The 22,676-nt window shown below is 41.4% G+C and overlaps 2 protein-coding genes across 7 annotated transcripts in view; both read left to right on the top strand.

Moving 5' to 3' along the window:
* Positions 1-10,079, top strand: part of Selp (selectin P) — a 35,899-nt gene extending 25,820 nt beyond the window's left edge. For 3 of the 5 annotated variants that reach the window (XM_078022280.1, XM_021722675.3, XM_021722674.3), the window contains 6 exons: positions 3,111-3,320; positions 4,338-4,523; positions 5,337-5,456; positions 7,777-7,807; positions 8,860-8,915; positions 9,460-10,079. In XM_078022280.1, the coding sequence (XP_077878406.1) occupies positions 3,111-3,320; positions 4,338-4,523; positions 5,337-5,456; positions 7,777-7,807; positions 8,860-8,914 (602 nt within the window). In that variant the 3' untranslated portion in view covers position 8,915; positions 9,460-10,079. Of the gene's footprint in view, positions 1-2,143; positions 2,330-3,110; positions 3,321-4,337; positions 4,524-5,336; positions 5,457-7,776; positions 7,808-8,859; positions 8,916-9,459 lie in introns of all 5 variants that reach the window. The other 2 variants (XM_078022281.1, XM_021722677.3) reach the window with 2 other exon arrangements.
* Positions 10,080-11,931: 1,852 nt separating this feature from the next.
* The window catches only part of F5 (coagulation factor V), a 64,850-nt gene continuing 54,105 nt past the window's right edge, over positions 11,932-22,676 (top strand). For both annotated transcript variants that reach the window (XM_040277625.2, XM_005319829.5), the window contains exons 1-3: positions 11,932-12,209; positions 14,380-14,471; positions 22,295-22,417. In XM_040277625.2, coding sequence (XP_040133559.2) covers positions 12,052-12,209; positions 14,380-14,471; positions 22,295-22,417 — 373 coding nt within the window. In that variant the 5' untranslated portion in view covers positions 11,932-12,051. The remainder of the gene's footprint in view (positions 12,210-14,379; positions 14,472-22,294; positions 22,418-22,676) is intronic.

The raw sequence follows: 22,676 nt of genomic DNA, 5'->3' as shown, positions 1-22,676 counted from the left end.
GAGGGCATTTAATGAAAGCAACTCTCATCTGTTTTCTACTCTTCTTATAGCCATTGGGATTTTGCCAATGTTTTGAAGCAAGGCCACTTCTTAAAGTCACACGCAGAGTTTATTCTCCAAGTGAGCCTCTACGCCTACATTGAGCAGCACCCTAGATAACTCCATGAATTTAATGGAGCTGTGTCTGCTGTGTGCCCACCAGATGCAAGATCTGAGTTGGGCTCCAGGTGCCTTACCAATGCTGCACTCAAACAGGAAAGCCAGAATCCTTGCATGGTTCGAGAAATCAAACCCTTGAAGCCATCTAAAGGGCTTGAGTTTGACAATGTGACTTTTACCTGAGAAGGTTCAGAGACTTCCATGGATGGAAAAGGTTGGAACGGCCACATTGGCAGAGCAAGACTGACAAAACTAAAACCAAAGCAATGATCCCTAAGTAGATTAATTCTGTAGAAATTCTCATTTTAGATGCTCAGTCACTTTATTCAATTTTTTAAAATAGTAACTTCTTGTATTCTTTTCAAATCAGAGAAAAAAACACACAACCTTATAAGAATTAGTCTAAATTAAAGTATACCCATTAACTTACTCATTTAGTCAACAAAAATTTTTAGAACTCTCTCCCATGTGCCAGGCCTTGTTTCCAGGGGCAAAGAATTAGAAGAACTTACACAGCCCCTGCTGTGCTAAAGCTCACATGGTGCATATTTCTGGGCTTAAAGATGTAATCATGGGAGATGCTGAGAAAGTTAGGTTAATGAAAATGTTCACAGATGACTTTCACCTGGAACTTACAGTAGGTATGTTTAGTAAATGTCTGGTGAGTGGAATTGATGGGCCAGACATGGAGTTGTTAATTACTACATCAGATTGTTGAATCTGAGAACCCTGGACTGACATTCACTGTTTCAAAGGATCCCTGCAATAAGGACCCACCATCTTCCAGTGCATGACCCATTACTGCAGAACACATGGACCAACATGAAAAGGCCAAAAGTCATACCCAGAGTTCTGATGCTATCCTGCAGGCACTTAAGTTAGCCAGTGTACCTGCCCAGTGAAACCCCACCCCACTCCCTTTTCCATGGAACAGCACAAAGGACTTGAAGAGGGATTTTAAAATCAGAATAGCTAAGTAAAATGAGCCTAACCGGACCAAGGATTCAAAGAAAGAACACTCAGTTTGTCAACAATTCAATATTCATTGATAAGTCATAGCTTGTCAGATAATTTAATGAGAAAAAAACAATGCTGAGAGAAAGACATAACTGCAATAATTTATGAAAACAATTTGGGGAGGAAATTGTAGTGAACAAACTAGAAATTTGTGTATTCATCCACTGGGCATGTGGTTATTGAGCACCAACTCTTGGGATCCTGCAGTAGAGACAAGAACAGGTGGTTAGGGGGTATTGGAAGCTTTCTGTACATAGAAGAGGACACAGCTGTCAGGACATGAGAGTGCATGAGTTCAAGCAGAAAGCCGATGAGTCTGAGGAGAGTGCACACTGTGTTCAGCAACAGCTGCAGAGAAGCCGTGGAGTCGGATTCTGGAGGACTGTGGGATTTTAATCAGTGGAAATGGAAAGAAATTGAGAGCAGTGTAAGCCAAGAACCAGAGCAAAATCACACCAAGTCAGGTTTGGAATGCCCAGAACTTAGCTGTCTTGAGGGGGATTCTGCACTTCCCACTGCTATGGAACCTCGGCATAAAAAATCAAGCTGGGGATTCAAATAGAGGACATGGTTTGAGGAAGAAGGTGATCGTTGCAGTTTTAGATGTACTGAATTTGAAGAGATGACAGGATATTCTAAGAGGAGTTGTCTTAGGCAGGAAGACGGTAGAAACAATCCTGGAGTGCACCCACCCAGATAGATAGTGGGAGCCAGAGGAGGCTCTGTGGTCTCCCGAGCGAGGCTGTGGACAAAGGAGGATGAAACTGTGAGCTCTCTGTGCCCTCTACATATCCTCTGCTCTGAAAGCCCACTGTCCCTCCCACTGCCCTGTGTAGTTGGAATGAGTGACCTAGCCAAACACCTGGAATACAGTAAGTGGTAAATAAATACTTGTTGAATATATGGATGGAGCACAGAACTTCTGAGTGCATTTGGTGATTGTGTAATTCTTGGCTTGGTACTCCAGCCCTCAAGTGCCCAAAACTCTTTGTCCCCCAGCAAGGCAGCCTTGACTATTCTCACACTCACAGAGAACTCGGTGTTAGCTCCCCCTGCTGTTTCTCATGTAACAAGGGCTTTGGGTTAGAGGGATCAGGCAGCGTAGAGTGCACATCTTCTGGAAGAAGGTCAGCACATCCCCCATGCTGCAAAGGTAAAAACAGATACTTGCTGGGACACTTCCATGTCGGGAGTATCCCCTACAATGATAACACACATGTGGCTCTCATAGGTGGCAGGTGCGTATTACACATCATTTGGGTTTAGCAAACACAACCCATGGGTTAAAATAACGTCTAAGGAGTGACAGGATTGTTTATGCTTATAAATAAAAGATATACTGATGCTTCTGTAGAAATCATGTTTTATACGGTATTTAGCCTCGTATTCCAAAAGGGCTTTGCTGAGCAAACCAAGTGGTGCCCATTACTTCATTGCCAAGAGTACAAGGGCTGCTGTTACCAGTCCAGTTTTGCAAATCAAGAAACTGGGGTACAGAGAAGTTAGTCATCTTCTTGCCACATAGCAAGTGGCAAAACCAGTGGCATCTCCTTTCATGTTGACCTTTGACCAGAGAACAATATCACCTCCCAGTAAAGCAGAGGAAGGCATACAACTGGCCCATGTGCGTTTAGCCTACTGAATTGCTACTTCTGCAACAACTCTTCTGCTGATTCCCTTTTCTCAAAATTGTTAACAGTGACCCTGCCCCCCCTTTCTTCTTGTGTAGGAGAATCATCTCTTCAGGGGCACTTGTAAACAATTTTCCTCTTCTGCTTTCCACACCTGAGGTTAATCACTTTAACTTCCTTACAGAAGTCAGTAGTGCCTCCCCCATGGTGAAAGGAGTGGGGGGCAGTTTCCATGTCAGCCTTAACTCTGACATGCTGCTTTTAACTGAGAGCTCTCTAAATTGAAATACCCTCTCAACACAGGTATAGCGTCAGTTTCTACCTCCAAGGTTCAATGCCCAGCCCTTGTTGCTTCTGGGCAGGGAACAATGACCTGCAGACATACTGGGGAAAACTTTGGCTTGGACACCACTTGCTACTTTGGATGCAAAGCTGGATTCACACTCACAGGAGACAGCACCCTCAAGTGCAATCCTTCAGGACAATGGACAGCAGTAACCCCAGCTTGCAGAGGTAAAGTGAAAAGCAGCAGGAGGTTCTGATGCTATCCTGCAGGCACTTAAGTTAGCCAGTGTACCTGCCCCAGCAGCCACTGCATGGGTGGAGTCCTCCATGAATTCCACACCCATCCAGTCAGCTGCACTGTGCCACACGCACATCTCTGCCCTTCCTCCTCATGATGGAGCTAATGCCCTGGTTCTCAAAGCTCTAAGGAGGAAACAAGCACAGATGTGTTAGAAACTAGAAGAATGCTAAGAATAAAACCAGCTATATGATTTGTGAAACATAAGCTACAATGTTTTTAGGTGACAGGATAAACACCTTGTATTTTCATAATAATTGGAATCTGGACAGTTACACCTATGTGATACTTCCTGGAGAGCTGTCACCCCATAAAGGAAGCTTAAAGTTTTATATCCCTTTCACCTTTACATCTCCCACAAAGCACAACACAGAGCTCTACAAATATCAGTACTGTCAATAATATTTACTTAAATTAGATATAATTCCTGAGCTTCCGTTTTCCATTCCATAAGTTAGAAAAAAGAACATGAAATTCCCTGAAAAAATAGTTTAAAGAGGATGATGGCCTCTACTTTCAAACTTCCAGCATCTACTATGGAAATAAACAAACTTCCAGTTCTAGCTGCACTGAGTGCTCATTAAGTATTTTAATAAGTACATGCTGACCTGCCAGTTAACCATTAGAGTACTAATAATAACACTTAAAAATAGTATTTTTGAGAGAAAAAAATTGCAAATAGTATTTTTGGAGGCAAAGTCAACCCCTTAGCAGATGTTTATTGGATGCTGCTGGCCCCTCCTTGTTCTTTGGCTAGCATTCTCTGAGGGGATACTTAGCATTGTGTGATATTGAAAGAGTGGGCGGGAGTGTGAAGTGGCTGATCTCCTTCTGACCTTTTCATAGCCTACTGTCTACTGGCAATGCTAGTCAGGTTACAGATGAAACCATGATCTCATTCACCATCATTCTTCTTGCTGTTTCTCCTCCTCCTTCTTTTCCTGTAGCCATCAAATGCCCAGAACTGCATATCAACAAGCCAACAGTGATGAACTGTTCCAACCCCTGGGGGAATTTCAGCTATGGGTCAACCTGCACCTTCCATTGTCCAGAGGGTCATTTACTTAATGGCTCTGCCAGAGCAGCATGCCAAGAGAATGGACACTGGTCAGCTACCACACCAACGTGCCAAGGTACACTTTTCATATGGTTTAAGAAGTCTTCTCAATATGAAAAATAAATCAGTATTTCTTCTCTCTATATCTGTCACAGTTGTCCTCCTTTCTGTCACAAGGTTTCCCCTTGCTTGATAAAGGTTTCACAATGAGTCAGAATCTCCTTGCTTTATGTAGAGCAGTGGGAATTAAATTCAGTGACTCTGTGTACATAACTGAGCACTTTCAGGGCTCAGATTTGTGAAATAAATTCCCTTGCTTACTTGTAATCTCTACTATCATATCTTGAAGTTTCAAAATATGTTAATCATGCAGATTCTGGTTTATTACCTCAGAAGAATTTTGTTTACCACTTACCTCTAGAAATATCACAGATCTTAATTATGCTCCACCTGTTTGCAAGCTTCAATTCAGCTCCAAGTTTCTCCCCTGCTTTTTCCCTAGCGCTTATTCTGATTACTTTCTGTTGCATTTCTGAATTTTTGATGGCCAAAAAAAATTCCCCATGGCTCATTTTATTTGCTCAAACTTCCATGTGTAGGCCCCTTGCATCTACAATGTCTTTCCTTTTATTAGGTCTTCTTCTGAACGCTTTGAAATTACATTTAATATTTAAGTCTTAGGAATATCATCCTGTGTGCTTCCCACTCTCTGATCATGGCTTTCTGACTTCCATATCTCCTTTCACAGCAGGCTTTCAGCACTGGCAGGTCTTTGGATGATCCAAGAACATCTTAGAGTTCTTGGGACCCTTTGAAGAGAACAACTGGCCTTTTGCACAGAGCACTTCTCATATCTTACATGTGCATGTTTTTTTTTTTTTTTTTGCAGAGGGGCCATTGACTGTCCAGGAGGCCCTGACTTACTTTGGTGGAGCTGTGGCTTCTACAATAGGTCTGGTCATGGGTGGGACACTCTTGGCTCTGCTGAGAAAGCGTCTCAGGAAGAAAGGTAAATAAGAACGAGTTTGGGGCTGGGGATGTGGCTCAAGCGGTAGCACGCTCGCCTGGCATGCGTGCGGCCCGGGTTCGATCCTCAGCACCACATACAAACAAAGATGTTGTGTCCGCCAAGAACTAAAAAATAAATATTAAAAATTCTCTCTCTCTCTCTCTCTCTCTCTCTCTCTCTCTCTCTCTCTCTCTCTCTCTCTCTCCCTCCTCTCTCACTCTCTCTTAAAAAAAAAATAAGAACGAGTTTTCTTCTTGCTTTCTTCTTTCATGTGATTTTGGATGGGGTGGTGAAGCCACCATTTCAATAGTTCATGTTTGGAAACATTTAATTAAAAGAAGGCAGAGATAACTTAGTGATCCTGAGAACTGACTGTCCAGCAAAATCACCTGGAGAAATTTACCAAATGCTGATGTTCCCACAGGGAGACTTGGGCATGAGCTTATAAATCTGAAGTTTTCAAAAGCCCTCCTTCAAAATTCTGAGAAGGCAGTTTTGCAGTTCAGCATTTGCAATCACAAAACCAAATTTTAAAATTGTCATGTCAGCTTCCTTCACTCATTCCTTTATGTGACAGTCATTTACAGTCTGTTAGGCACTGTAATGATGGTCCCTGGTATTAATTAAGGTTGTTATACCTGGTAGGTAGCCCATTCTGTGTTCCAGTGATAGGCTGCTTGTGTTTTTGTTCTCACACATGTCCCCCACTTGAGTCTGTGTGTTTGGTCAATACACACAGACTCAAGTGGGGGACATGTGTGAGAACAAAAACAGCAGCCTATCACCGGAACACAGAATGGGCTTCCTAAACCAGACTGGGGGTCAGAGAAGCTTGCTCAAGCTTAGCTTTGAAGAACAAATCGGAGGAATTTGATGAAGGGGGAAAATGGATATAGAGCTCCAGGAGAAAAAGTGGCACATGGCAAGATGTGAAAGGGAGGATACCTGGGAAAATGGTGTGTAGTTGCCAGTGTGCCTGAGTCCAGAGGGGCTTACAGAGGAGACAGGAAATGAAGTGTGAGCCTGTGGAGCAGCTGCTTTATTAGCCCCTGGCACGGGGAGCTAGGATGTCTGCATTTTCTTCTAAGAATACGTGGAGTCTGTGCAGGACTTAAGCAGGGAAGTGGCCAAAGGGATGAAGACTGTAAGGGAAATTCTTCAGCAGACAGAGAAGAATAACCTGGGAATAAAAGAGGGAACAGCCCATCTCTTTAAGAGTTAAAATTTGTCGTGACATGTGCCTGCACATGGTTACATAAACTTGTCTAATTGGGATCTTTGCTATTGCTCCTCATAGACAGTAGTGTGAAGCACCAAAGGTCAACTGAAGCTCAGATCCAGGTAACTGGAAGCAGCTATGTTGAAACCTTGGCTGATGTTGAAGCTCTCATTGCATCGAGGAGTTTCAACACCTATTCCTAACTTGCTGCCTCCTCACATTCAAAAACTACCCTTGCCATGAGCTGTTTTTCCAAAGCTCCTTCACATTCTCTCCTGTAAATGACTAAGATGAGAGACAAAGGATAATGCTCTGCTTAAAGACCATAAAGGTATACCAAGAGCTACAACCAATCCCTCCAAGCAAACTGTGTTTGATCAGATCAAGGCAGATGGCAGAGGCAAGAGCTCCTGGCAGCTAGATCCTAGTCTCCATGACCACAGGAATCATAGTATTTCCTCCTGCTTTTCCCCACCAATTCATTCTCTAGAGACATTTCTAGGTTGGAAAGGGACCACCAACCCCTTATCCTCCTGTATCTTTGATAATATACAAATTCGCCTGTTTAGGATGGGAGTTTTTTCCCCTGGTCTTATCCTAATTTGGTTTCATGCTTCTGGATATTCCATGACCAGGTAACAGGTGAATACCACAGCCACATATGAAGAGTCGACTGCCAGAGGCTGTGGTTTGGACTAAGGCCAGAAGTACCTGATCACATAAGTGACAGCGAGGGGAAACCCCCACTGCCCCGTGTGATGGGTTTGTGTGATCCCAGCTGGGATCCTCAGGATGCAGCAACAGGAGTCCCCCTAGGGTCAAGAGGCTGAAGGCCTCAGAGGCTTGAGGAGCTTTTCTTAACTGAAAAGCAAGAGGAAGAAGGTGAGAGGATTCTGGAGTTAAATACTGTGAAATATGGAATTTAGCCTAAAGTAGGTCCTCTCTCTCCGGTAGACTGCTCCCAATGCGCCTCAGAATGAGTCCACCTGAAAGTCATTCTACTGACTCTCCCCAGTCATTGCCATCACTAAAGACTGCCCTTCATCTCGCTTCTGTTTTTTTCTTTTAAACCAATCATTTGTGTTTTCCCACTTATTTCAGATGACGGGAAATGCCCCCTGAACCCTCAAAGGTGAGATGGAAATGTTCTTTGACTGAGTGGATTTTGTTAGTTTGACTTTCTGATTTGTGTCAGGAAGATCACACATAATGGCTGCCACCTTTGTATAAAAAATCTTTTGCTGTGTCCTCCTGACTATCCTGAAGTAAGATACACATATAATATATGCCGGCCACACTCCATGCTTTTAAAATCAGCAAAAGTCCTAATTCTCCTAATAAAGGAGAATAAAAGAGAAGGTGGTCATAGTAGAAACCAAATGCTAAAGCTAAGGTGCCCCAAGGCCATCAGAGCTTGTGCTACCTATAGTGTCACTAGGAAGCATCAGCTGGGGAGCTGGGCTGGTGGAATGCTGTGTCAGGGACTCAGCATCAGAGGCATGGCCAACACAGACCTGATGTTTCAAAGTAGCAAACAATCATGGTAGAGTTGCACAACCTACTGTTTGATGCTTTGTTCAATGATCTTCCCTTAATTCACGTGGCAACTGCATTGTAAAAGATGCAAGAAATGCTAAATATTTATATGTAAGTCTGTAAGTTCCAGGCTCAAAGATATCTGGCCTATATGAATGTCGAGTAGACATTCCAAAGCTGTGTGTGATGTATGACAATTCTCTTATATCTTGTACCTGTTTGGACATTTCAGCACCCTGACCCAGGCCTACTACGTCAGTAGAACTTCTGATCATTATGAAATAAAAGACACCCCTAGGGGGCAGTATCACCATTCTTTGAAAACTAATGCTAGATTATCAATTTATCAAAGCTCAGAATTTTGTAACTATTTCTTCTCACCAAGAAGGGTGTACAGCCCCTTAGAGGGCACAGCAGAAATTCTGCACATAAAACATCAACAGTAACAGAGTAAAATGCAATGCAAATTATCTAGAGCTGTTAAATAAGATCTCTAAAATTGCTTTAGCATTTTTTTTTTTCCTCTTACTACAACAGACAGAATTTCAGGGGCGGACTAGTAATGCAAAGTTTATGTAGACAATATGTGCAGGACTGTTGAGGACTAAGCATTACATGGCAAGTCATCCTTGTGTTTCTGTTCTTTAGCCACCTTGGAACATACGGAGTTTTTACAAATGCTGCATTTGACCCGAACCCTTAAGGTAAGTTAAGGGTTGATAAGTTAAGAAGATATTTTTGAAGGAATAGAATAATTTGGGAAAATGGAAGAATAAAACCTTGATTTCCTATATATAATCAAGTAATACATCTTAAGCAGGTATTGAATCTTCAGGCCATGAAGGAGATCGTATTAGCAATGGAAGGCAGGTGTGTCAGTAGAGCAACTGTAGTGAGGGAGTCATCAAGTCTTTCCATAACCTCCAGGATAGAAGTGCTCCAGCAGTATGTTCCTTACTCCAGTAATGTGACAGTATTGTTGTTGGCTGCTAGGTGTATTGATTGACACTGTGGCTGCTCCCTGACAACCTCCTCTGTTACTTGCTGGAAAAACGGGAACTGCTACCACTCTTTTCCAGAGCAGCACAGTAATAGCTGAGTTTCTTGAGGAAAGTAGCCTTGAGCAGAAAATCTGCAATCTAGAAAGAGAAGATTGTCTTGAGCCTCAGAGGAGAGATATGATGAAAGATTTCTTTTATTTTTTAAAGGAAAAATACTGATTTTTATTTCTTTTAATCTCATTTTCAGAGGCCTATCTCCCAACCTCTCAGGATCCTAGTTGGTGAACATGGAGCTTTCTGCTAAACTTGACTTAAACTGTAGCACAGTTGTGGCAGTTTTCTGTTACCCCCTGGATAAGGGCATGGACTCTCCTTTAGACCAACTCTGGATCAGAGCAGAGGACTGTGCCATGTTCTGACCTCCCCATCACCCCCTTCCTGCTCCACCTCTGCTCTTCCTCCAACACAAGCTGCTGACGCCAAGAGCAAATGTTTGTGCTGTGGTCTGTGGACTTGAACATGGCTGTCACTGGAAATACCAGCTAATCAAAGAGACCAGAGTGTTTGACTCACCAGGAGACCAGACTGGAGAAATGAAAATACCCCTTTATTTGGGGGTTAAGGAAGGCTTCTCTGCAGTGTTGGAAGCCAGGCACATCTCTGACTTCAGGAAACCCCAGCATGATCTCCCAGAACTCCAGTGGTTGCTGTCAATGAGGAGCCTTAGACCTCTGCTGCTGAGGTTTCCAGAGAAACCTGGGATGGTACCCAAGGCTATAGAAGACCAAGAATCAGAACAGGAAGCTCCATCTCACTGTAGATCTTATCAAAGGACCCAAAGACCAATTAAATGGATTTGCCCACAAATGCCATGTTCCTTTGTTTGATGTTTTGTTCAATAAGGTCTGTATACATCACTCTGTTGGCACCAGTTGTCCTAATTACAGCTCCACCTGTCAATGAGCTGGCAAATACATACATCACACTCCCTGGTCCAAGAGAAAGAGAAACAGAAAGTCTCCATTACCTTAATGTTTCACAGGAAAGAATGAATGTGTTTTACCTGTTCTTTAAATCACATGTTTAATAAATGGGTCAGTGAAAGTTATATAGTGTTTATCCAGAATTGATGCAAAAGTTAGAGAGCCAAGCACTGTAGTTGTCTTGTCATGGTGAAATGTAACCCAATGACTACATCATATAGACTGGGTACATATAAGCAAATATACAAGTTAAAATGGTAAAGCAGTCTAAAGATTACAAGGCTTTTTCAAGAATATTGATAATAACCTTGAGATTTAGGCACATGGTGCTTTAAAAAAAGTTTCTGAGTCATACTGCCTTTGGCATCCATAACTGCTTCTTGTTTGTCTATCACTAGGCTAGGTATTATATGCCACTGGTCTTTCCTGAGTCAGAATCTGCGCTTTGTGAAAGTCACTAGGGAATCCTAATGCTCTCTTGACTTTGGGAATCACTGGTTCACAAATCAAATGTACAGAAGTGTAAGACCTGGAGCACTTATAACCTAGTTGGGGTACAACAGAAACCCACACAGTATAATACAAGGTGAACAACAGAAGTGTATTATTTGAATAGTGGTGTAGGAGTTCATAAAATAGAAAAGTCAAATTTGAGTCCACCATCAGGGAGACAGGTAGAACTCTGAACTTTAAAGAATGGGCAAGCAAAAGAGGAAGGAAATTCTACATTGGTAGATAATATTAGCAAAAGGGGAAAGAGAAGACTGCGGAGGGGAGTTGCAGAGAAGCCTGGTGTCACTAAATAGTACCTCTTGGAGGTGTCAGACCACAACTTGTTGAATGAATTGAAGGCATAAAGCATATGCAGAAGCTTGGAGGCACACAGATCCAGGCACCCTGGGATGAGTCATCATGATATCTCAGATAACAGAATTCTCAGATCCTCTACCAACAGCAGAAAAAGATTTAATCACCCTATGTGAAATACATCCTTCAGGAAATATGAGGGACCCCGGAGACAGGAAAACATAATCACAGAAATAAACATGTGCTGTGTGCTTTCTAAGTGCTAGGCAATATTTTTTAATCCTTCCAACAATGCTTTCAGGAAAAACTGGTCTTAGCAACCCCATTGTGCAGATGTCAAGCCGCAGTCTGGAGAGTTGAGCCCAAGAGCACAATTAGTAAACAGAACTGAAATCTGAACTACTGATTATCTCAGCTAAGCTCTCTGCTCTGCTGTGTTCTAACCAGTAGCAAACCCTTATCAAGACAACTGTGCCTGGGTAGAAGTTGGCCAAGCGATCTATAGCAGTAGGCTTCCTCATGGACTCATTACCAATCTGAGGGTACAATATTTCTGTGCCCAGTATCAGACAAAATGCCCCTTTCCACTGGGGGTAGGAAGGCTGCAGAGTCTCAGTGTACTGGGAATTGCAGAGTCTGGTAAGCACAAACTCTGACACACGCACCATGGAAGGTGGGAGGCTACTGCTCCAGTAGCTTCAGCCAGGGAAGTGTGACCTGTGAATTCCTGGGCACTGTCCCTCCTATTGGATCCTCTAGCAAGATCTCTGCCTGCCTTTTCTTTACCTGTAGAAAAACAGTTACTAACTCTCCCTCTTGTCCCTTTCCTCACCAAGGACAGTGATCTTACCACGCCCCTGCAGGGACAAGCCCCAGGAAGCTGGGAGGGAGGGTGAGCCAGAGGCTTCAGGGGAGGAGGACACTGCCACCCACAGCCTCCCAGAGCTCACTGCAGCCAAGACAGTTCACAGTGCAGCACCAGGCACCTCAAGCTGCCAGGCAAGCCCTGCAGTCCCAGGGGGGCAGAGGGCAGGAGAAGGGAAGGAACCATGCTTCTAGGCTGCCCACACCTCTGGGTACTGGTGGTCCTGGGCAGCTGCTGGGCAGGCTGGGGGAGACACTGGGCTGACGCAGCACAGCTGAGGCAGTTCTACGTGGCAGCTCAGGGCATCAACTGGAACTACCACCCTGAGCACTCAAATCTAAGGTAATTCAGGTATGGTGTCCAGGAGGGGTAGCCAGGGTGGATAATCTAATGTTTTAGAGAATATTACTTTTATAATTCCACAGGTGTGTGTGTGTGTGTGTGTGTGTGTGTGTGTGTGTGTGTGTGTGTGTGTTTTCAGGTAAATAAGTACATTTAATCAAGTATGAAGAGCATAATAAACTTGGTGAGTGCTAATTTTGCTCCACTAACGTGGAAAATATTCAACTTGATTGTTTAGACGCTGCTTTCTTTTCGTGAGTTTGTTTTCAGTACAGTTTTGTTAGTAGTCTGATTGTCGGTTTAACATATTGATTGATTCACAAACACCAAGCTCCCTCATCTGCCTTTCCTACCAGCTCCCATTCCAGATTTTTACTAGTTCAGTATTTTTATGGCATTTCTAGTTACATATTATTTATTCCATTGTCACATAACTTCATCTCCTAAAACTAAAGTTGTGCACCTTGTACTTTATTTGAGCAGATAATTATTTTGAGCTGAATAACTACTGCCATCATTTTGTTGCTTTCTTAAAAATGACTTTTAAAACATCAGTCCATGTAAATGCGACACTTCAGTACTTTCACTCTGTCCTGCTTCATATTTGGCTTATTCATAGCTGTTCACGGTGACTCTTAATTTTTTCTCTCTTAATCACTTCCTGGAGTATGGTTTACCCTAGATATTTTGGTAAGGTTACTATTAAAAGGCATGTGTCAGTAAGAGGAGGTTTAAATAATATCAAACCATATCTTTCAGTTGCAAACTATATTTTTCCAATTGAAAAGTTAAAATGAGACTTCCTAGAAATTAACTAAATCATAGGGTCTATCCAATATTTCCAGCTAATCTTATTTTTATTTGTTTTAAATGGTAAGCCTCCTAGTGTGATCACGTTTATTTTTTAACTTAGCATCACAATTTAGATGATTGTGAAAACTGTGTTCCTCTTTTGCAATTACAGAACCAAAGCAATCTTCAAAAAAAAAAGTAATATTCTGAGAGTCTTTTCCATGTATCTCAGTAACTCTTTTTAAAAACTCCATTGTAACTAGGTTATATAAGAGGGCATTATATACTATCTTGGTCATATATACAAAGAAATTCTTTCTTTTAAAAGATAATAATTTTAAATATTGCATTTCTAGATGATTCATCCAAGTTCATGCCCACACCCTTAAGTGAACTGTTACTCCCTCAAACCTCATAGAAAATAACACTCTTTCTGACACTAATCTTGCCTGCTCATGGGTGGAACAGGAGCTCTGTCATAGCTTCCCTGTAGCATGTGGTGGTTATGCCTTGGGGTGGGGATGGATAGATGCAGGCCAAAGCATACAAACCAAAAGATCAAATGTACAATGTGAGGACCACATTGTGCTGGCAGGTCTTCCCTGGGTTAGGAAAGGAGGATGGGTCAATTGTTGACAAGGGGGCCACCTGCAGGACTTTCTCCTTTCAGAACCTCTGTCATTCCTGTGGAATATGGTACTGTAGTTATTATGATTCAGAACCCTGTTGAATGTAGAAATAAAGATTAAAATAGAGATTAACTGGGTCAAGACAGAGGAGAGGAAATGATTTTAACCACGTTGGATCCTGGCTTTGTCATATATCAACTGAATTTCCTTAGAAAGTTACTTAATCTTTCCAAGATAGTTTTTTCATTTGTTTCCAACAGGAATCTGAGTTTTACTCCTTTAGCTATCTCCAACCTCTCAAGCAGAAATAGGGTCCAACAAATCAATACAAATTTATAACATTTCCCAGTGGCTTAAAATTATAATTTGCAGGAAGTGTTTTATGAAAAATTGTATTTGACTGATCAGTTGCAAATAGCTCGCCTATTTACTTTTAAGTGACTTGATCATATTTTTAATCATTTAAAACCTAACCTAAAGTTTGAGTTCATACAATGATTTTAGGTTCCTTTTAAGAAAATTGATTCTGAGAATCATCATTAATTAGGGCATTCTAAACTTATGAAAGAATATGATCACAACATACTATTTTTGAAGAGTCCAATAATTATTTCATTAATTACACTTATTGTTCATATCTATAAAACACTGTCATTCTAGACATCTGAGGTTATGAGAGATATACTTGGTTATAAAATGAGTAGATGTTATATGCATCTTTCAAATTAATGTTTGTGTTTTGATTCCAGTTCAAATCCTTTTACAACTTTCTTTAAGAAAATAGTCTACAGAGAGTATGAAGCATATTTTAAGAAAGAAAAACCTCAATCCAGCATTTCAGGTAGGAATAAATAAATATATTTATTTATTTGCTTAATAAAAATATATATATTTATTTATTTGCTTAATCATTTATTTTAAACATAAATTTTTATGGATCATGTGTTATTTATCTGTGTCTAAAGTACCTATTTAGAATGTGTGTGTGTGTGTGTTTGTATATGTGTGTGTTTGTGTTTTTACCAGTATTGGATATATAGGATGTTGGCCCGGTGCACAGTGAGAGTGTGGGACCCCTTGCTCATGTTATTAAGAATTTTCAAAACAGTGACAGCAACGCATTAAAGCAAACAAGGATCCTTCTGATTAGGGGGTCCTTTCAAAAGGTACACATTGTATGCCCATGAAACCAGTGATGTTTTTGGTCTTGGTCAGAATAGCTAAACAAAACTTTTAGGAGTTTGACTTTTTACCCATTCATCTAACAATCCACCGTGGAGCACTGTTGGGGGCTTGGCATTGAATTAGGCACTGTGCATGCAACAGTGGACAAAGGGGGCTCAAACACATCTCCGCAGGGCTGTGGGTTGGTCTGAAAGGCAGATGTGTCTTAACAGCATGATCTTTTGTTTCAATCTGCTTTCCTGAATTCATTCAAAGGAAGTATGTATAGCTAATTCTTTGCATCTCTTTCTCATCTATATTGTTTGTTTGATCACAGAGACTAAGTGGATTAGGGGTCTAGGATCTTAATTATGGAACCACATCCCACAGAAATGAGAGAAACCATCAAAGAAGAGCTTCTTTCATTTGTGTTCCCTTGAGAATGATCCCAACACACTTCTTTAGCCAAACAGAGGCCTGTCATCTACCCACACTCAACCACCACCTCTCCAACTCATCCCAGTCTGCCCTGCCTCCTCTGATCTCCCTTAATCTTAAATCTTTCCTCAACTAGTCTTCCCTTCATTCAAAAATCAAAAACAACAAAACCAAACCATAATCAGGTAAATTCCTGAAAGGAAAGAAATCTCACCATGACCCTGATGACCTTTTCCTTTATTCTCCTTTCCTTCACCCCTTGAATGAGGAGTCTACATCATTCTCTCAGGTTCTTTTCCTTATATCCCTTCTCTACTATGGTACAATAAGATAGAGTTCATTGAAATTACTATCAAAGCAGGGTCCCTGTGACCACAAGGATGTCAGTGCCCACAACTTCTTTCCAGTTCTTTTACCATTGCCAGGATATTTAACACTATCCCTTCCCAAAGGTCTCTGTGCCTTGTTTCCCTCTGATTTCCTTTGCTTTTCCTTCTCAATGTCCCCAGTATATCTTACAACCTCAATCCTACCGCGGCTTTCACAACTATCTACCAGGGCCAGGTTCTCTCTGAAACTACGTGGTACATACCCTCTACCAGCAGAAATACCTCTGCCATCTTAAATATACCCCCAGCACCATGAACTAATTCCTACTTCCAGGGATGGTTTTGAAGATCAACTGAGCTAATAAATACACAGTAGTTATAATAATGTTAACACATATTAAGAACTCAATAACAAGTTAGCTATGTTATCATTATTGTTGCTATAGTAGTTGTTAATGTTATCTCTATTTGATTGTATATATCATTGTATTATGGCCATCTACATACCTATATTTCTTAACTCATTTATATATTCTTTGTATATGATCATTTACATATTCACTTATCCTTAAATAAATATACATCTAAATATTCTTTTCTTTTTTAACACTGTGTATTAAGAACTATGAAATTCTAGGTTCTAGGAAAATAAAAGTGGGTAAGACCTAGAGCCTGACTACCAGGAGCCAACCAGTTATTGGGGATGACCTATAATTAGAAAGGTCATGACAGAACAGAAATAAGGAAAACTATAATGAGAGATCTATAGTAGGACATCAGAGATCCATCTCCAATCTAGTAGTCATGAAAATCTTCCTATTTCTAACTTGATAGCTAAAGGGAAAAAAAAGAGAAGGATCCAAGTAGTGATTAGGGATGGAGATGCATTTTAAACCAAGGTGAAGCAGTACGTGTAAATATTCAGAAGTTAGAAGGCATGGTGTATTAGGGGAACAATAACTGGATCAGCATAAACATCAAAGGAGAAATTGACAAAACATGCAACCAGATGGGGACATGGCTGGATTGAAACCATAGAAAGGCTTTATCTTGAGGAAAATAGGAGGCTCTGAAAGGATATATACAGGAAAGACTTGGATTTGTACTTTAGAAGGAGAATGGGTGGGAGAAAGCCAAGTCCACACCAGAGAAACAAGTGATGGGACTTTGGGGTCAGTCAAGGTAAGAGGCCATCAGAGAAGCTGAGGTGGAGAAAATCAGATGATTCCAAAGATATTGAGGAGCTAAACTTGGTAATAAATTATATGTAGATAGTGAGGAAGAGAGAAGAATTATGATTGACTCAGACTCCTAATTCGAACAGCCGAACAGATATGCTGCCCTTCAATGATAAAGAAAATTTAGAAATAGGAGAAAGTTTTGAGGAAAGTCTTGGGGTTTGAGATAGCATTGGAATATCTACCTAGTGACTCAAATGAGAAGATGGTGGTTTGACCTTCAGAAGAGACATCAAGATAGATATAAATATTTGGGAGACATCAGAACCAAGATGGTAAATGAAGCTTTGAGAAAGTATGAGATCACTCATGGAGAGTTTAAGGAGAAAAGGTAAAATAATTCAAAGGAGCAACAACATTGAAGAGATGAGATCATTCTTTCCTGAAATCTGGCTTCAAATAGGAGGAGAGACAGGTTAGCTCTAGAGGAGAATTAGGGGTCTAAGGATATTTTGGAGTTTTATAAAACAGAATATAGAAATCTAATATATTAGGGAAGATTCCAATTAAAAGGGTGAGGCTAAAGACATCTGAGAGAGAATAATTCATGGAGCTAGACTTAGAAGAAGCAGGAAGTGCTGGGATTCAAAGCTTGGGCTGTCTCAGCTTTAAGAAGAAGGGCTATTGCCTTCTCTGGGGGATAGGAGGAGAAGTAGGTTGCCCATAAAGTTAGTTTGTAGCGTCGACACAAGTGAAGGATCTCCTCTGTCACAGAGCCCATTCATTTTCATTCTTCGGTTCCAAGCTTAGCATATGTAGTATATACTTTTGGACTGTTTAACGAAATTAAATTGTAGGTGGGTAAAAGGGAAAATCAGCTTGGAAACAGTCCTTAGGCCTAGAAAAGAGAGATTAGCAGGTATTTGAGGTTGTACCTTTTGTGGCTTTTGACAAGTTAACTAAATGTTTATGTCATACTGGGTGGGACATTCACTGGGTAGGACATTCACTGAGTGCCACAGTAATAGAAAGGACAGCTGCCAGCCTGCGCTTCCAAGCAATAAGAGAAGAATACTGTGATGGAAATCCTTTCAGACGATAAACTTTTACAGTAATTTTCTATTTAACCTTATTAACTATAAGTGGACCTTGAGAGTTGATGAATCAGCCTTTGGTTCATGTTTAAGTTCATTTCACTTTAAGTATTACTTTTCTGTCAACTCCTGCATATCTCAGATTGCATTTGTTTTAGGTGAACTAAGCATATTAGCATCCATTTTTATGCAATCTTTTCTTGAATTCCCAAATTTGTTTAACTATGATGCCCTGAAAAGTAGGAGTTGGTATTGTAGCTGAGACAAGGAAGCAGAGCTGGTGTGAAGGAGAACCTCAGATTTTGATTGAGAAGGTCTATATGTGAACACTGCCACTAACCATGAGTTCCCCAGCCTCCACCTGTATCATTTGTACCTTTTCTTTATTTTCTGCTCTGCTCATCTGGTAGGTATGGTTCTAGCTGACCCCTGAACAAGTCACAGTGTTGCACTTCTGCAGGGTGACCTCAGAAGTTGTTGTAATTGTGGATGGAGCAAGGCTAAAGTCCAGTGATATTTGTGGGCACTGGACAGGTGGAGGGCAAGGCTCATTATCAGAAATTTTATCACAGGCTTTAAAAGAGCTAGTGATGGGTTTCTGAATCTTTTCAAGGAAGATTATGAAATGTTTGTCTCCAAAAGAATTTTAAAATAGCTGCTCCTTGTATCATGTAATCCACTGTTCACTGGAGAGCAGGGGACTAAATTAGCTCATCTCATGCCATTCTTTCTACCTTCTCAATTCCATGAAACTGGGTACATGCTATGTTTCTTTCCCCAAGCTCCACGGTAGGCCTTTTCCCAGCAAGTTCTGGTACTGAGGGGGAAGGTGGAAAGGGCTTATGGAGGAGCTAAAGAGCAGCTCAAAAATATTCAGACATGTGTTTGCCTGCATGTATTAAGGAATCTGATTTGCATCCATGAAAACACCCTTTAGTTTTGCTTAACTCTGAAGAAGCTGGAAGGGAGCTGAATAAAATCTCCAAACCGTTCAGGTAAAATAACTTAGGAGACTTGTTCTGGGCATCTGGCATTTAAAGCCATGTGATGCCAACAAATGGATTAACCAGGCCAGGGAACCATGGCAACAAAATGTGACACAGGGTGCAATAGTACTGCCAGTACTGTTTGGCTCATGGGAAGCCAGGAAGATGGGAGTACCAGTGGGACTTCCAGGAGGAACCAAGATGGAAGGTAGCAGCCAGACAGAGGTCAGTGGTGGAGTCAGACATGCTCAGGAGCCAATAAAGCTGAAGAATTCTGGACTTTTCTAGGAAAGGGAGGGTCTGGCTTGCTCTGTGAGAAGTGGGAAAGAAAGCTTTAGCCCCAGAGTTTGAAGAGCTGAGTCCTAGTCCCAGCAATGCCACCAAATTGCTGATTTACCTTGGGCAAACCATTTACTCCTCCCTCCCAGACTTCATGAACCATCTCTAAAATGAATATGGAACTACATGACCTCCATGGTCCTGTGCAGAGCTAACATAAAGCAAATGAAAGAAAGCTTCAGGTATGGAGCAATATAAACCCCAGGAGTAGGAGTTCTTTCTCAGGAACAAGACAACAGTGCAGACAAGTGAGGGAAAGATAGGGCCTCTATATCAGAAATGATAGGTTACAGTTAACCATTGCTGCTGGAGCCAATCACTACAAATTTAGTGCCTTAAAAACAACACAAACTGGTTCACTCTCTTACAGTTACAATTCTGGAGGTCAGAAGTTCAAAATGGGTTTCACTGAGCTAAAATCCAGAGCTGTTTTACTTCTGGAGGCTCTGGAGGAAAACCATTTCCTGGCCTTTTCCAGTTACTTAAGCTGCCTGTGTATTCCTCCATCTTCCAAGTCAGCAGAGTGGCACCTTCTAACCTCCCATCTCTCTCCCTTTTGCCCTCAGCCTCCCTCATTTTGCAGAGGTTGGGACTAAACTGAAGCTTCTCACCTGCCAGTCTATAAACTACCACTGAACTGCATCCCCAGCACTCACCTTCTAAGATGCTCTTTCTCCCTCTTATAAGAACCCTGTGACTACACTGGGCCCACACCATAGCCAGAAAAACTTCTTCCTCCCAAAATGCTTATCACATGTGCAGAGTCCCTTTTGCCATACAAAGTAGCATACTAATATATCATAAGCATTAAAACATGGACCTCTCTGGGAGTGAGGGGACATTATTCTGCCTACCACATCCACCTAACAAAACAATCCCATAGTGTGTTCCATTTCAGAGAACAGCACTTTCATCCACCCAACTCCCCAAACCAAAACATCTCCATCCACAGCAACTTGATCTCCCTCACCTTCCACCCTGCTCTAGCCCATCAAGTCCTGACAAGTTAATCCCCCAAAGGATCTCTCATGTCCCTCCTTATCATCTCCACCACCATAACCTGAATGCACCTACAAACCTTTCTCAGGGAGTTTTCACACCGGTTTCTCCCAGATCATTCTCCACAAATGCAGCCAGAGATTATCCATATCTGGCCCATGTTGTATCTTGCTGCAAACTCTTTGACAGCTCTGAAAACTAGTAGGTCACAGCAAGTTTATATTGTTCTATACAGTAGTGACCACCACTACTGTCTAGAAGTCCTATAAGGCCCTGAGTAAGTGGGCCAGGGATGCAGTCTTCACCTCACCTTCCACTTTGCTCTCTTACCTCCTAAGCTTTCTATGGCCTCCTGCCAGTTATCCAAATAGGCTGAGCTTTCTGGCATCTCAAGGCCTTTGCACATGCAAATCCCACTCCATAGAAAGGCCCTGCCCATCTCTTGGCTTCTCTGCCCTTGAACTTCAGTTAGAGCATGACTCCCTCTGGAAAGTGTTTTCCAAACCTAACCCTCTCCCTGCGCAAGAGTGGACTAGATCCCCTTATCTAATACTTTTCACGATACCCTGTACTATTCTGCCATAAGGCTTACTGCATTTTATAATTACATATTTCTATAATCACTTGTTAAAATCTGTCTTTATACTGGGCATGGTGGTGCATGCCTATAATCCCAACAATTTGGAGGCTTAGGCCAGAGGATCACATGTTTGAGTACAGCTTTAATAATTTAGCAAGACCCTGTCTCAAAATAAAAACAATAAAAAGGGCTGGAGAAAAGCTCAGTGGTTGAGTGCCCTTGGGTCCAATTTCAGAATCTGTCTTTCCTACTATCTTACAAGTTCTTATAAAGGCAGGGAGTGTATCTTACTCTTCGTGCACTGCAGCAGTTCTGAAACCTGGAGGATGTGGACAATCAATATTTGTTGAATGAATGAATACAAAGTGGAGAGTGCAGGATGAAGAGGTAGTTTAAAGCTCAGCTAGATTTCTGTTTTAATGATGGCTTAGCCTCTCATTAATTGTGTAATATTGGGCAAGATATTTAAATTCTCCAAGGCTTAATTTCTTTACCTGTAAAATAAGAATTCTAATGTCTCTCTTAAAGATTTATTGTGAGGATTTAATGCAAGGGCCCAGGGTGCTTGACCGTCTGCGGGAGTGTGGAGGCTGCATGATTAACCATCACTACTGCCAGTGAATGCTGGTGGGACTCCATGACTGCTATCTGCAATTTCTAATAGGCGGAAACCAATCCCATGAGGCTTTATAGATGGCTTGATCCAGTCACTTGTCTGAAATGGGACTTCCTCTGCTTTCACTCTTCCTACCAGTTTATTCTCTTCACAGCTAGCATGGACCTTTAAAACATGTCTGCCCATCTCTGTTTCACAAAGCTCCAGTGACTTGCCATTTTATATAGAAGAAAATCCAAATTTCTTACCATACCCATGGGGCCTTGCATGATCTGCACCTCACCTCCACCTATCTTGTCTCTTCTCATTCTTCCCAGGCTGTTTTTCTCATTGTTCTTTGGATACAATCAGAAATACACTTCTGATTTAGGAATTATGAACTTGCCTCAGGGCCAGAGAGCTGTGTGAATTAGGCCTCTGGGGTCTCCTACTTCAGAGAAATATAAAGTTACCACTACTTCACATCCCTGGTGTAACTGAAAATGATCTTTCTTTTCTTGACCAAAGATAGCAGTCTTTCTGCACATATTGTGTGACACTACGTTGTGTACAATCAGAGAAATGAAAAGTTATGCTGCAATTGTGTACAATAAATTAAAAAATGCATTCTGCTGTCATGTATACCTAATTAAAATAAATTAATTAATTTAAAAAATAGCAGTCTCTAAGGAAAGGCAGTGGATCAGAGTGGGACCTGGTCAGAAAGGTCTCCCCTGCTCTCTTGACTTGCTCTGGGTCCAGCCAAGGATTCCACACCCTGTTTTGACTATATGTAGTGTAGAGTTAATGTGCTGACAGGGCCTTCTAAATTCAAGAGAAGCACATTAGCTTCAGGACCAAGAGGAATGACAACAATTGCTTCTGGAGTTTCTCTACATGTTTTTCCCACTTGGCACCACTGTCATTGATGATCCTGAAACACAAAATCTTTGTTTCCATAGGACTTCTTGGACCTACTTTATATGCTGAAGTTGGAGACATCATGAAAGTTCACTTTAAGAATAAGGCAGACAAGCCCTTAAGCATTCATCCTCAAGGGGTCAAGTACAGTAAGTTCTCAGAAGGTAAGGGCAATGGCATATTCTTATGTCATTTCAAAATTTAGAACTGGTATTATTAACTTTTGTGTTATTCTGGAAATATTCTTTTCCACAAATGGTAACTATAAAAATTGTTGCCTTTATAAGTTTCAGAAATGCAAAAATAAATAAATAAGCAAACAAACAAACAAGCAAGCTCTGGAGTCATCTAGACCTTAGGTTTTCATTAATTCTTGCTCCTTAATAGTTGGGTGGGCAAATTACCTAATCTCTCTGAATTCCA

Source organism: Ictidomys tridecemlineatus, chromosome 10, assembly GCF_052094955.1.
Source record: "Ictidomys tridecemlineatus isolate mIctTri1 chromosome 10, mIctTri1.hap1, whole genome shotgun sequence".
Classification (NCBI taxonomy): Eukaryota; Metazoa; Chordata; class Mammalia; order Rodentia; family Sciuridae; genus Ictidomys; species Ictidomys tridecemlineatus.
This window is presented reverse-complemented; position numbering and strand designations above follow the sequence as displayed.